The following is a 12,844-nucleotide window of genomic DNA, read 5'->3' as shown; positions in this document are numbered from 1 at the left end:
CCCAGGTGACAGGTCACAGTGCACCCACATGGGCCTTAGCCAGGATGAGCAGCCAGGATGAGCGGCAGTCCCGGCCAAAGGGTCCCCACCAGCCCGAGCTGAGGGTTTCACCTCCAGACCTCTCTACAGGTGGGGGAGAGGGTTCCCTGGTTGTTTCGTCCACTTCAATTACTGGTTATGTATGTGTAACACACACACACACACACACACACACACACACACACACACTTTCAGTAACAGATTACAAAAACAGTGAGACAGCCATCACCAAGCTCCGTGTCACTGCAGAATCAATCTGAGCTGATCAGACGGGGATATATTTGTGCCAGTTAGATGGGGTCTAGAATATGACCATCCTTCTCAGTCTTTTCAGGGACCAAAGTAAAAACTTTCCTTATTCTTCAGGTCAGCAGCCCTGTGCAATTTTGGGCAAATTGCTTAACCTCTGTAGACTTCAGTTTTCTTATCTGCACAGTGTGACAATGCAGACAACGGCACCTACCCCCACTGGACTGCTGTGAGGATTACAGGATGAGATAGTTAAACACTCAGAACAGTGCTGGCACACACGTTAGCTACCACATTATTATGAGGATGTCTTTAGCCGGTAGAAGCAAAGACAATAAACACAAGCTATCATGGGAGAACGGACATATTTGAGGTACAGCAGGTGAAGAACAGAAATGGGATGGGAAACGATACCAAAAAAGCCTTAATCATAAACACTTAAGGTTAAGTCACTCCCGGGAAGAGACAAAAAAGTAAACAGCTCTACTAAAATGGCTCAAAATTAAGCATTTTAACAAAAATATTTCAGATGTTTCTGGATATACAATGTGGCCCCTAACAGGGGATGCTGAATTCAAGACCAGCATGAGAACCAGCAAGCTCGCCTCCTGGAAGGTCAGTGGGCCCGGGACCTGCTCAGCTCTCTACGCCAGGTGTCCACGTGGAGATTCTCAGTTCTTCCTTCTGTGATCCCAGATTTTCAACAGAAGGTAAAATAATGCTGATTGGTAGGAATAAGCTTCAAAACTGGGAGAAAAGCAGGGTCTTAAAGGAGATAGTCAGCAAACATCTGTAAGCTGAATCAGGATAATGAGGTAATACACCTGGGCAGGAATTTGCCTATCTAACAGACAGGTTAGGTTCTATGGAAGTAGTGGTGGCTATTTGCACATGGGCCACCATGATTTTTTCTCTGGTTTTCAAAATCATTCAGTAGAAAAGACAAACACAATCATTCTCACTATATAATATTTCTCAGTATTTTAGGGTCTCTCTCTCTCTCTCTCTCTCTCTCTCTCTCTCTCACACACACACACACACTCACACACTCTCTCTCTCTCTCTCTCTCTCTTCCTCTCTCTCTCTCTCCCTCTCCCCCAACCATCAGGCACCTACCACAGGGTCCTTCACAGTGTCAATCAGCTTAATGATATTTGTTCCACCACGAAGGTTCTCCAGAATCTTAACCTCTCGTTTTATCTTCTTTTTCTTCACTGGCTTAAATACACAAGAGTAATCAGAAGTAAGACTCCCTTGAAAATCATTAGAACTTTAAAACGACATTAGCTAATCAAATAGATAGTGCACTATCTTGTACACGGGGTTATGTTCAAAAGCACGTCTAAATAGAAGAGAAAAAAAATGGAGATAAAATGGATCTGCCCATAAGAGCTTATAGGATTAAGTTAAACAATTTACAGACTTATAGCTTATGTCAAATCTTTAAGTAGGGCACTTAAAATTTTTGAACACCATGTCATACTTTAAAAATAAAATGCTTACTGGGTTAACTGCCAAGTGGAAAATGTTATAGCTCTGAACAGCTGTATATCATGCACCCACAAATGGAAAAACTTAAACAAAATGGTGAGACACCTGCTCTTTCAACGAGTTACATGTAATTTTGTCTTCCAGGAGCGAAGACCAGTTCACTGACATCAAGTTACAAACTTGTTTCCCAGCTGCTGCCTCCCATTTCCTGTCGCCACTCCCATTTCCTTAATATCTAGGATCTGAAATCAGCACAGAGCCAGTAAAAATTCCCAACAGACCCCATTCCCAAAGCAAGAGATGATGGATCAGCAACAGGAGAAAACTGATCTGATGCAGCAGTGATTGAAAACCTCTGCTACTGCTAATCTTTCAATCTGCCCGACAGGAAAGTTTCAAGACTTTAATCAGAGCCGAAACCGGTTTGGCTCAGTGGATAGAGCATCAGCCTGCGGACTGAAGGGTCCCAGGTTCGATTCCGGTCAAGGGCATGTACCTGGGTTGCAGGCACATCCCCAGTAGGAGATGTGCAGGAGGCAGCTAATCGATGTTTCTCTCTCATCGATGTTTCTAACTCTCTATCTCTCTCCCTTCCTCTCTGTAAAAAAATCAATAAAATATATTTAAAAAAAAAAAGACTTTAATCAGAAATACTGGCATTGCACATTACTTCTTTTTTCTTTTTAATATATTTTTTATTGATTTCAGAGAGGAAGGTAGATAGAAACATCGAGAGAGAATCATTGATTGGCTGCCTCTTGCATGCCCCCTACTGGGGAGGGAATCAAGTCCACAACCTGGGCATGTGCCCTTGGCTGAAATCGAACCTGGGACCCTTCAGTCCGCAGGCCAACGCTCTGTCCACTGAGCCAAACCAGCTAGGGCACACATGTTGCGTCTTATCTTACGGGGGCTAGAGTTTGAGGAAGGAAAATAAGCATATCACAATCAACAATGTTTTATAAAGCATAGCACAGCACTGGCACATAGTAAGCACCCAATAAATGCCAGCTTTATTATTTTCAAATTTGTAGTTAGTAATAAGTCATATTTCATCTTCACAAAAGTCCTCTGTACTGGATTCAGCCAAGCTGAGCTAGTTGCCCAAGGGTCACACGGCTAGTAGTAAAGAGAGGGGGCAGGAATCCCATCTAGACAGTCTGACTGCAGGTCTCACTGGAAGCCACTGTGCTTTCATTTCCCTAGTGTGGCTACGTAACTAACATAACTAAGGAAAAGGGGCATTCCATCTGAGACACTGTTACAACAGCACAGGCAGAGGCCAGTGGATCTGCCATGAAACAAGACATAAAAAGCCCGTGCGCGCGCGCCCGTGTGTGTGTGTGTGTTGGTGGTGGAGGGGGAGGATATAACATAATACATATGTCAGAGAAACCTCCATCTATTGTTGGTCACTAAGCTACAGCTTTGAACCAAACAGAGAGGGAGCAGATTATGAAACACGGAGCATCTGCCACACCTATAAACGCGGTGCTCAACTGAGAGACTGGATCTCGCTGCATCCTTCCATGGCAGCTGCCAGCGATCATGCCCACTCCACTCTGCCAGGCTTCCCAGCAGATCTGGCTACGGTGTCCCTTCCCCATCTCCACTTAGCCATCTTAGTCCTTATTCCCAGTTTCATAATTAGGGAGGCTCAATACGTTGGGAAAATGAAGCATTCAAACTTGAAGCCACAGAAGGACATTCTACACAATAAGTAGTCTGAACAACTGTTCGACTAAAAAGATAAGACAACTGAATGCAACACATGATCTGGGATTTTCTTTTATATAAAGAACATTATAAAGACAACTGACAAATGTGAATGGGGACTACAGTTTCACTAACAGCATCATACCAATGCTAATTTCTGATTTTTGATCCTGGCACTGTGGGTTATGTAAGAAGTTGTCCTTGATTTCAGGAAATACACACCAAAGGAGGGATGACTGCAATTTACTCCCAAGCACTTTTAAAAAATAAGTAAAATAAGTATATATACACACACAGAGATGTCTGTGTGTGTGTGTGTGTGTGTGTGTGTGAGAGAGAGAGAGAGAGAGAGAGAGAGAGAGAGAGAGAGAAAGAGAACATGAGAGAAGAATAAAGCAAAAGTTAACATTTAAGAAATCTGGGTGAAAGATATATAGGAATTCTTACAACTCTTCTGCAGGTCTGAAATTATGTCAAAAAGTTTAAAGAAAACTAAAGGCTGGTTATCATTACCTATAAATTCTGCCAATGCTACCAGTATAGTCAATGTAAAAAAAATTCTAGTTTTATTATCCACTTTAGGAAAGCAATTACAGATCTGTGTGAGTGGTAACAGGAAACAACAGACAAACAAAACAACCACAGCCCTGGCTGGGTGGCTCAGTTGGTTGGAGTGTTGTGCTGTACACAAAAAGTTACGGGTTTGATTCCTGGTCAGGGCACATATGGGAGGCAACCGATCAATATTTCTCTCTCACACTGATATTTCTCTCTCTCTCTCTAAAATCAATAACAACATATCCTCAGGTGAGGACTAAAGATAACAATAAAAAAATCAACCACAGCCAGAAGCCTATATACACCAAAAGCCCTCCTTTTCTACCAGTGGACTGTACAGGGGTAACCCATTAAACGAGTTGCTTTTATCACGGTGCCACATATGAAGCTCTGCTTGGCTCTCCTGTTATTCAGCAACAGGTCAGACAGGCACCTTGTTCCCGGGCAAGATGAAGATATCTTCATTATGTCTAAAGGTAACTTACAGAGCACGCAAACATATTTTGCTGCTCAAACGTCACCTGTCTAACAACTTCCCAAACAAGAGATTGGGGACAGCAGGGCGGAGTCACACAACAGCTGGAGTCCTAGCATACTGACGAGAGACCAAGGGATTGCGAAAGGCAGTGACCTACAGCCCAGGACGTGCCCTCCAGAGCACGGGCACCTGGTCTCCACAGGAACAGACTCCAGGTAACTCCCTTTAGCCTCAGCATAGTCCTCGGAACCTGGGAGATGCTTCAGAAGCTACAAAACCAATGAGCTCGCAGGGAGTGAAAGTGACCACTTTAATTCTACAAATCGAAGTGAAGAGAAAAAGAGAGGATTGATAAGGGGGGGACCCTCACACCCTAAGGAAAACAGATCAGGAATTTTACAGGAACGAGGGTGCTCTGACTCTACAGACTGGTGTTTGCGCTCATTCACCATCAGTAACGGCCAGGGGAGAAAACACACACATTTCCATGACAATCTCACCATTTCATCTCGCAAGCTAGAAAAAGTCTCTCCCAGCTAAGGTTCATTTATTACAAGTCCGAGATTATGTGTTTAAAAGATTCTAACTGAATCAGCTTAGCCGTTTTCCAAACAACAAAAATATTTTTACTCAAAATCTAGTAGAGAAAATGGCACATAGCTTTTAAAAAGAAATAAAGTATTAAATCAAGTTTCAAAATAAATGAATTTTGGCACACACCTAGAGAGAATATTTAATGGAAAAACTCATTTAAAATTTTCTATGCATAAGCTCTGAAAGGGAGGGAGGGAGGGAGGGAGGGAAGAAGAAAGGAAGGAAGGAAGGAAGAAAGGAAGGAAGGGCCTTTTCAGGTTTCTGCCCACACAGTGAAGAGTCCTAGCTATTCAGAACCTTGTTGGATGTAATCCAAGACAAAGGTACTTTTTCTCTATTCTTATGTACCAACACTTCCACATTTTAAAACAAAAGACAAGTTTAGTAATGGCATACTTGGAAACACAAAAGTTGACAGTAATCTCTCCTATTTAGTTACTCAGAGCTACTTTTAAAAAAGCCAGGCCCTAGCTGGTTTGTATCAGTGGATAGAGCGTTGGCCTTTGGACTGAAGGGTCCTGGGTTCAATTCTGGTCAAGGGCACATGCTCGGGTTGTGGGCTTGATCGCCAGAAGGGGCATGCAGGAAGCAGATGATCGATTTTTTCTCATCATTGATGTTTCTATCTCTCCCTACCTCTCTGAAATAAAAATATTTTTTTTAAAAAAGCCAGATCTGAGAATGATTTCAATTATTAGCATTTAATTATGATTGAACTAGAGGACCGATACAAGGCCCCTCAGTCCAGCCTGCGCCCTCTTGCAGTCTGGGAGCTCTTGGGAATGTCCAACTGATGGTTTAGGCCCACTCCCGCAGCAGTTGGACATCCTTAGCGCTACTGTGGAGGCGGGAGAGGTTCCCACCACTGCTGCTGCACTTGCCAGCCATGAGCCCAGCTTCTGGCTGAGTGGCACTCCCCCTGTGAGAGTGCACTGCCCCCTGGTGGTTAGAGCACATCATAGCAGCCAGTCGTTCCACAGGTCGGTCAATTTGCATATTAGCCTTTTATTATATAGGATATGTAAACTAACATCTACCGACAAAGGTATAAAAATAAATCCCAGCAAATACTAACAGGCAAAGTTCCATTTTAACTTCTTTACATCTCAAATTAAGTGATAATTCAAGACAGTCAGGACTACAGCTCAGAACTTTCAAATCTGGATTTACTTTTATTCCATTACCAAAGCCACGATTGCCCCACTGAGTTACAAATTTCATCATCTGCAATAAATAATTACAAAGAACACTGGCTGCCAGGAATGCAGGATAAAGTAAGGAAGAAAGTTCAGCCTGGATGGTGGCATTTACTTCATCTTGGTAGCATCTCTAAAATCTACTGGAACTGACATAAATGTAAACACTATCTGAGCAATGTTATTTCTTCACAGCAACTTTCCCCCTAATCTTTCAAGTCTTATCTTTCCAATTACATTATCAGCTCCTTGAGGCTAACTGTTTATTCTCAGGATTTAATTTTTTTTTTTAATTTAAAAAGGTGATGCATACAGCAGGCCTTTTGAATCTCATCGCGAGAATGGTAGTCCTTTCTACTACTGGGTCTGTCCCCTAAACACATTCACTTGCCCCAACTGGCATATTGTTATTATTTGTATTGCTTTATAAGTGCCAGGCACTGTGTTAAGCACATTTTAATCAACATTTAATAGTACTGCCCTAGCCAGTTTGGCTCAGTGGATAGAGCGTCAGCCTGTGGACTGAGGGGTCCTGAGTTTGATTCCAGTCAAGGACACATACCTCAGTTGCAGGCTCCTGGCCCTGGTTGAGGGCATGCGGGAGGCAATAAATTGATGTGTCTCTCTCTGTCTCTCCCTCTCCCTTCCACTTTTTCTAAAAATCAATGGAAAAAATATCCTAGGGTGAGGATTAAAAAAAACAACAACATTTAATAGTACTCTGAGCAGAGTATTTTTAACACAGAGGCACAGAGTTTAAATAACGGCTCAAGAACACAGAGCTTCTAAGTTCTGGCATTAACATCTGAATCCAGGCCGCTTGTTTCCCAAGCCTCTGTCAGGAGATTACTAAACACTACCCTCCATCCACCTGCCCATTTATCTAGATCTCATTTGATTCTCCCAACAACCCTGTGAGTTAAACAAGAAAGGCATACCCATTCTACAGATGAGAAAAAAGTCAAGGGGGTGTAAGTTAAGCTGCTTCTAGAACCCCCATCTTCTGCCCTCCATTTTTAGCACTTCTCACACTATACTACCCTGATTTTGAGGCAGCAGATCCTAAAAGTAGGCTCTAGAGACTAGTCATCTGGATCCATGCTCTATACATAAAAATGGGTATCAAGACATATCAAGATACTATTTTCACACATGGTTTACTCTCCAAAAAAATCTAATATATTAAAGGAATAAACCATCAACTAAAAAATGGCAAGGGGTCATGAGACTTGGACGAATTGTATGGATTTAAAAATGTAAAAACACTGGCCTGAGGCTTCAAACCAAGAAAGTAAAGGAACATTTCACTTGTGCATTAAACGTGCTGCTGAGGATACAAATCAGAACCCCATCTGTACCCACACTTCACCCAGCAGCCACCAAAGTCAAGTATTTCCTCTCAGAAGAGTACCCCCAAAATCTCCAGCAACAAGTACTCTGCCTTCTAGTGAGTGTGCGTCAGTCCTCCCAGTACATCAAGAAGCCAAGTATCCCGCAAATGTCCTAACTGTGCCCCTGTCTCCCAGGAGAGGAACAGAGTCCTCAACCTAGCTGTGCCCTCTCCTGACCACCTGACCCTACGCACACAGCACGCTCTTTCTGGGTCTTGCTTTTAAAAATACAGTACAGCTCTTCACTCCTAATTAGGAAATCGTTCAATTTAAAGGGTCCCCAGGACCCTGAGAAGGGCTAAAATGCACACACAAAATGCTAAAAGTTGTCCAAAATGGACAAATGCTTTTCTCTCTGTGTACTCCTTCCTAAGAAGCACTTCAAAGGAAGTGAAAAATGGATTTTTCAGAATCAGAAGATGGAATTTCAGGCACTTAAAGTGGCTTTCTGCCCTGCTATGGGAACCCTTACGATCTCCCACCCCCATTCTCCTCAAAACAATTTCTGTCAAAAAAGATATAACCAGCCCTGGCCGGGTAGCTGAGTTGGTTAGAGCATCATCCTGATACACCAAGGTTGTGGATTCTATCCGCAGTCAGAGCACATACAAGAAGCAACCAATAAATGCATACGTAAGTGGAACAACAAATCAATGCTTCTCTCTTTCTTAAAAAAAAAAAAAGTGTATATGCCTCAGAATTTCACTTCAGGATAGACGATAAAATTGTGCTCACCAAATTTTTTTTTTTTTTTTTTTGAGAGTGAGGAAGAGAGAGGGAGAGAGAAAAACATCGATGTGAGAGTGAAACACTGATCGACTGGGAATCGAACCAGAAACCGTTTGGTGCACCGGACAACGCCCCACCAACTGAGCCACAATGGCCAGGGCTGCTCACCAATTTCTAAGTTCCTAAAGCCTCTTAATAACCAATTTGTTTAGATCAATAAAACACTTAGAAATCTACTACTGATGCAAATTCATCCAGCATTCATCATCCAGCCATTCTCATATACTGCAGCTAAAATATACTAGGCCGACATGAAGAGGAAGCTTTTTCTAGATTTCTCCCAATTATGAGCAGCTGGTACTCTGTTAAGGACCTAATTCCCTATAACCAAACACAACAATAGTTATTAGTCAAAACTTCAACTTCTTGCCCAAGCCGGTTTGGTCCCGTGAATAGAGTGTCGGCCTGTGGACCGAAGGGTCCTGGGTTCAATTCTGGTCAAGGGCACGTACATCGGATGCAGGCCCCTCCCCAGCCCATGCCCTGGTTGGGCGCGTGCAGGAGGCAACCAATCGATGTGTTTCTCTCACATTGATATTTCTCTGTCTTTCCTTCTCTCTTCCATGCTCTCTGAAAATCAATGGAAAAATATCCTCGGGTGAGGATTAAAAAAAATTTTTTCCCCACTTCTCTGAGTAGAGGAGCACAACTTTGGATAATTGCACTACTCTTTAAAAATATATATTTTTTAAAGTCTACTTTAATCCAGCCTGTCAGAACAATGAGAAAACCACAATAACACCGTCAGTAGTTTCTCACCCTATCCTTCAAATAAAAACCTGGAGAGAAATGCCACAGCGCTTTGAAAAAATTAAAGAAGTGAACGAAGTTTTCACCAGAGGAAGCAAGGTGGTTTCTGCTGCTCCCTGAAAAGAACTTGCATCGAGAAGAAACAAGAAACAATACTTCACTAACTAGAGCTCCAAGGGGCCTCCCATCTTATTCCAGAACACTGGGACTCACAATGCTAAAACGAGCAGTAAGAGACAGGAAGAAATAGGAAACAAGAGTTCTGGCTAAGGGTCAGTTCAACATAGTGATGTTAGAGGAGTTCTTTGTGCTTCGGTTTCTCTCCGTAAAAATAAGCTTCGGCTTCCATGTTGGGTTCCCTAAACAATGCATAGTGCAAATCCTCCCAACAGGGGACAACTATCAGCCACTGACCCCATAAAGTCCTCTAAAAGGGTGACTGAAGGGTAACCTAGGTGAACATACTGTTACTTATGTGTACACGTGAATGCTGTTCCTTTCAAAAACAAAAACAAAAAACGCAAGAAGTTGCACTCATTTGAAAAATGCTGCCCTCACTCAAAAGTTTAGACGCTGCCCGGCCAGAGTGGCTCAGTGGTTGAGCGTCGACCTATGAACCAGGATTCCTGGTCAGGGCACATACCCAGGTTGTGGGCTCGATCCCCAGGCGGGGGCGTGCAGGAGGCAGCGGATCAATGATTCTCTCTCATCACTGGTGTTTCTCTCTCTCTCTCTCTCCCTCTCTGAAATTAATAAAAATTATATTAAAGAAAAAAAAGTTTAGACGTTTTTCCGGATTTGCTTTCGAGTAAGCACTTCATCTTTCTGAATGCACAGCAGTGGAATATGGATATTCCTAATTTCAACTATGTCTTGCTTATTACTTCCTAGAAAGATCCTACGTAGCTTACATTCAAAACATTTATGCTCATTACAGAGGAGAAAACGGTACGGCTTCCCCAGGTGACCTCTGGGGAAGGAACCTTTCTTTAAATATTTGTACTTGTGAAAAAAAAAGAAAAAAGGCCATGTGACTTTGTAGGTGCAATTCCCATTTAGGGAGGAGGGGAGGCAAACTCCACATCTTCAAACATCAACTTCTCTTTTCCCTCTCACCCCGTTTCTGACAGCACTGACAGCTGCTCATTTCCTTCCACGGCCTCATCACCACGCTAGGAGGGTCCTAGGAGTCGGTCACTTTTCTGGAAGGTGATTTTCAGAGTGTAAGCCTGACCCCCTCACACTAAACAAGGACACAGGCGCCCTCACGCTGTCCTTCAGACACAAAACTTAACCCCATATTCTTACTCGGAGCCTCTGCAGAATGGCCACACTGGACATCGTGCGTCTGTAAAAGTGCTCAGATGAACTACTCTATAGTCTTCTCAAAACGCCACTAAATTCCACGCACACACACTGCGTGGTCTGGCAACGAGGAGGACCCCTCACCCATCCCAGGGATGACTTCTCAGTTCTATAAAACGGTGAAAGCGAGACCATCAGTTACCGAAAGGAAAATTTAGCCAACTCTTCATGCTCACAAGACCTTTTGTCACCAAGAGATGACAAAAGGTCAAACTTAGGCTGCTAAGCCAAACCCAGACTGTGCTGTTCCAATGACTATGTTAGCGATTATGAACGTACTCATCTATCGCTCCCAATTTCACTTTACCAGCTGATGAAATAAAATAAAAAAATAAACACAATGACCCCTCCGGGGCAGCGGGCTCGCTCCATCCACCCCACCTGGAACTTTTATCCCCAAAGGAGAAACAAGCGAGCGTCCTCGGAGGTATTTCCCTCCGTACAGGCTGCAAACCTCATCTCTGAAGCTGCTGCCAGTTTTCCCAACTTTCCTTCTGGAATAACTTAGAGCCACCAAGAGTAAGGAACAGCCAAGGAGCCCCTGGAATGGTGGGATCTCCCTCATCAGGCTTCCCTTTCTTCTGAATACGCATTTATTTTGTACCAAATGGAGCCCCTTTGGGATTTTTCACTTTGGGGGGGGGGGGGGAGCGCGGAATTACACTTCAAAACAAGGATGCTCCTGGCCGATCATGCTTAGCTTTGAAACAGGCCTGCATCTTTTCTCCCAAGAAAATGGGGTGGGAGAAGGAACTGGGCGGACATCAGACCCCAGCGATGGACGGTGAGAGCTGGGACTGCTCCCTCTAGAATGGGGGGGGAGGGGGGAGTCTGGCTCCTTCTGACCCGTGGTGGGGGGGGGACAGGGGGGGTGGCAATGCCACTTGGTCAGACACTCACCTTGAGAATTTTTACCACCACTCTCTCATTGTTGGTGATGTTAATGGCCTCAAACACTTCACTATACTTCCCCCGACCAAGTTTCCGAACCAGTTGGTAATCATCTTGATTCCTGGGAAAGGCAAGGGGGACACATAAATGCCAGGACTTGGGGTTCACCCAGCACAGGCCCACCAGACGCCCCCACCGAGCCACCTCCATGCTCCCAGCCCTTGGAGGTGCCTGTCCACCAGCCACCACTCACTCCCCGCACCCCGCACCGGGCCCCCAACCTCACTGTTCCCTCCTAAGTTGAGAGGAGGGAGAGAGGCCCTGCTCTGAGCCCATCGAGGTGGGGGAGCGGGACGCCCGGCCCCCGGGAGGCTCCGAGGGGCCCCCTGCCCCCCTCTTCCCCGGGGCGCCCCGGCACCTGCCCCGCACTTCACACCCTCCGTGCCTCGCGCCTGCTCGGAGGATCGGGGCGTCTTTTTAAAATCTGGCCCCGTCCAGACTCACTTGGAAAAACTAAAAACGAGGCGGAGAACTGCCACAGCTCCGGGGGGACAGCTGTTGCCTCCCCACCCGCCCCGTCGAACCCAACGTGGGAGAAGGGGGGCTCCCGCCCTTCCGCCGGGCCTGGCCCCGGACCCCGCACTTCTCCCCGCACCGAGGGCGTTCCTCGGGGTTCAGGGGAGCGGGGGGGGGGGGGAGGGGGGAGAAGGGGCGAGCGCGACGGGGCCGGGCGCGGCCCCCCACTCCCCCCGCCGGCCGGGACGCGCGGGCCCGGCCGGGGGGCGCGGGGGGCGGGCGGGGGGGCCGGGGGCCGGGGGCGGCGGCTTTACCCCCAGCTCGGGACGTGAGCCTCGTAGTCCCAGTAGTCGCGGCTCCTCAGGCTGTTCACCTCGGCGTAGACCCGGGCCCTGCTGCCCGCGGCCGGGCCGGGCATGGCGGGCGGGACCGGGGGGCGCCGCGGGGCGCCGCGGGCGGCGGGGCGCGGGGCGCGGGGCGGCGGGCGGAGCAGGCGGCGGGCCGCGGGCCGGAGGAGGAGGAGGAGCGCGGCGGCGGGCGGCCACGCCAGGCCGGGCCCGCGGGGGCGGGCGGGCGGGCGGGCTGGGGGCGCGGGGGGCGCCGGCCGGGCGGCCGGGCCCGGGAGCGGCCGGCGGGGCGGCGGGCGGGCGGCTCTCGCGCGGCGCGGCGGCCTCGGCTCGGCTCGCGGCCCGCGGCGGCGACGGCGGCACCAGCAGCGGCGGCCGCCGGCCGGGAAAGGGGCAGCCGCGGCGAAGAAGGAGGAGGAGGAGGAGGTGGAGGAGGAGGAGAAAGAGGAGGAGGAGGAGGAAACCCGGAAAAAG

General features: G+C 46.8%; 1 protein-coding gene across 1 annotated transcript in view; it reads right to left on the bottom strand.

The window, feature by feature from the left end:
* CSNK2A2 (casein kinase 2 alpha 2) overlaps positions 1–12,473 on the bottom strand; it is a 35,005-nt gene extending 22,532 nt beyond the window's left edge. Inside the window, exons 1-3 of the mRNA XM_070398748.1 lie at positions 12,338–12,473; positions 11,517–11,628; positions 1,405–1,506 (exon numbers count right to left, since the gene is read on the bottom strand). Of these exons, the coding sequence (XP_070254849.1) occupies positions 1,405–1,506; positions 11,517–11,628; positions 12,338–12,441 (318 nt within the window). The 5' untranslated portion in view covers positions 12,442–12,473. The remainder of the gene's footprint in view (positions 1–1,404; positions 1,507–11,516; positions 11,629–12,337) is intronic.
* Between the last annotated feature and the right edge of the window lie 371 nt (positions 12,474–12,844).

The sequence above is a fragment of the Myotis yumanensis genome, unplaced genomic scaffold (assembly GCF_028538775.1).
Source record: "Myotis yumanensis isolate MYYU_CA2020_CCGP unplaced genomic scaffold, mMyoYum1.0.hap1 SCAF_18, whole genome shotgun sequence".
NCBI classification, from domain to species: Eukaryota; Metazoa; Chordata; class Mammalia; order Chiroptera; family Vespertilionidae; genus Myotis; species Myotis yumanensis.
The sequence above is the reverse complement of the archived record's forward strand: the minus strand, read 5'-3'. Positions and strand labels throughout refer to the sequence as shown.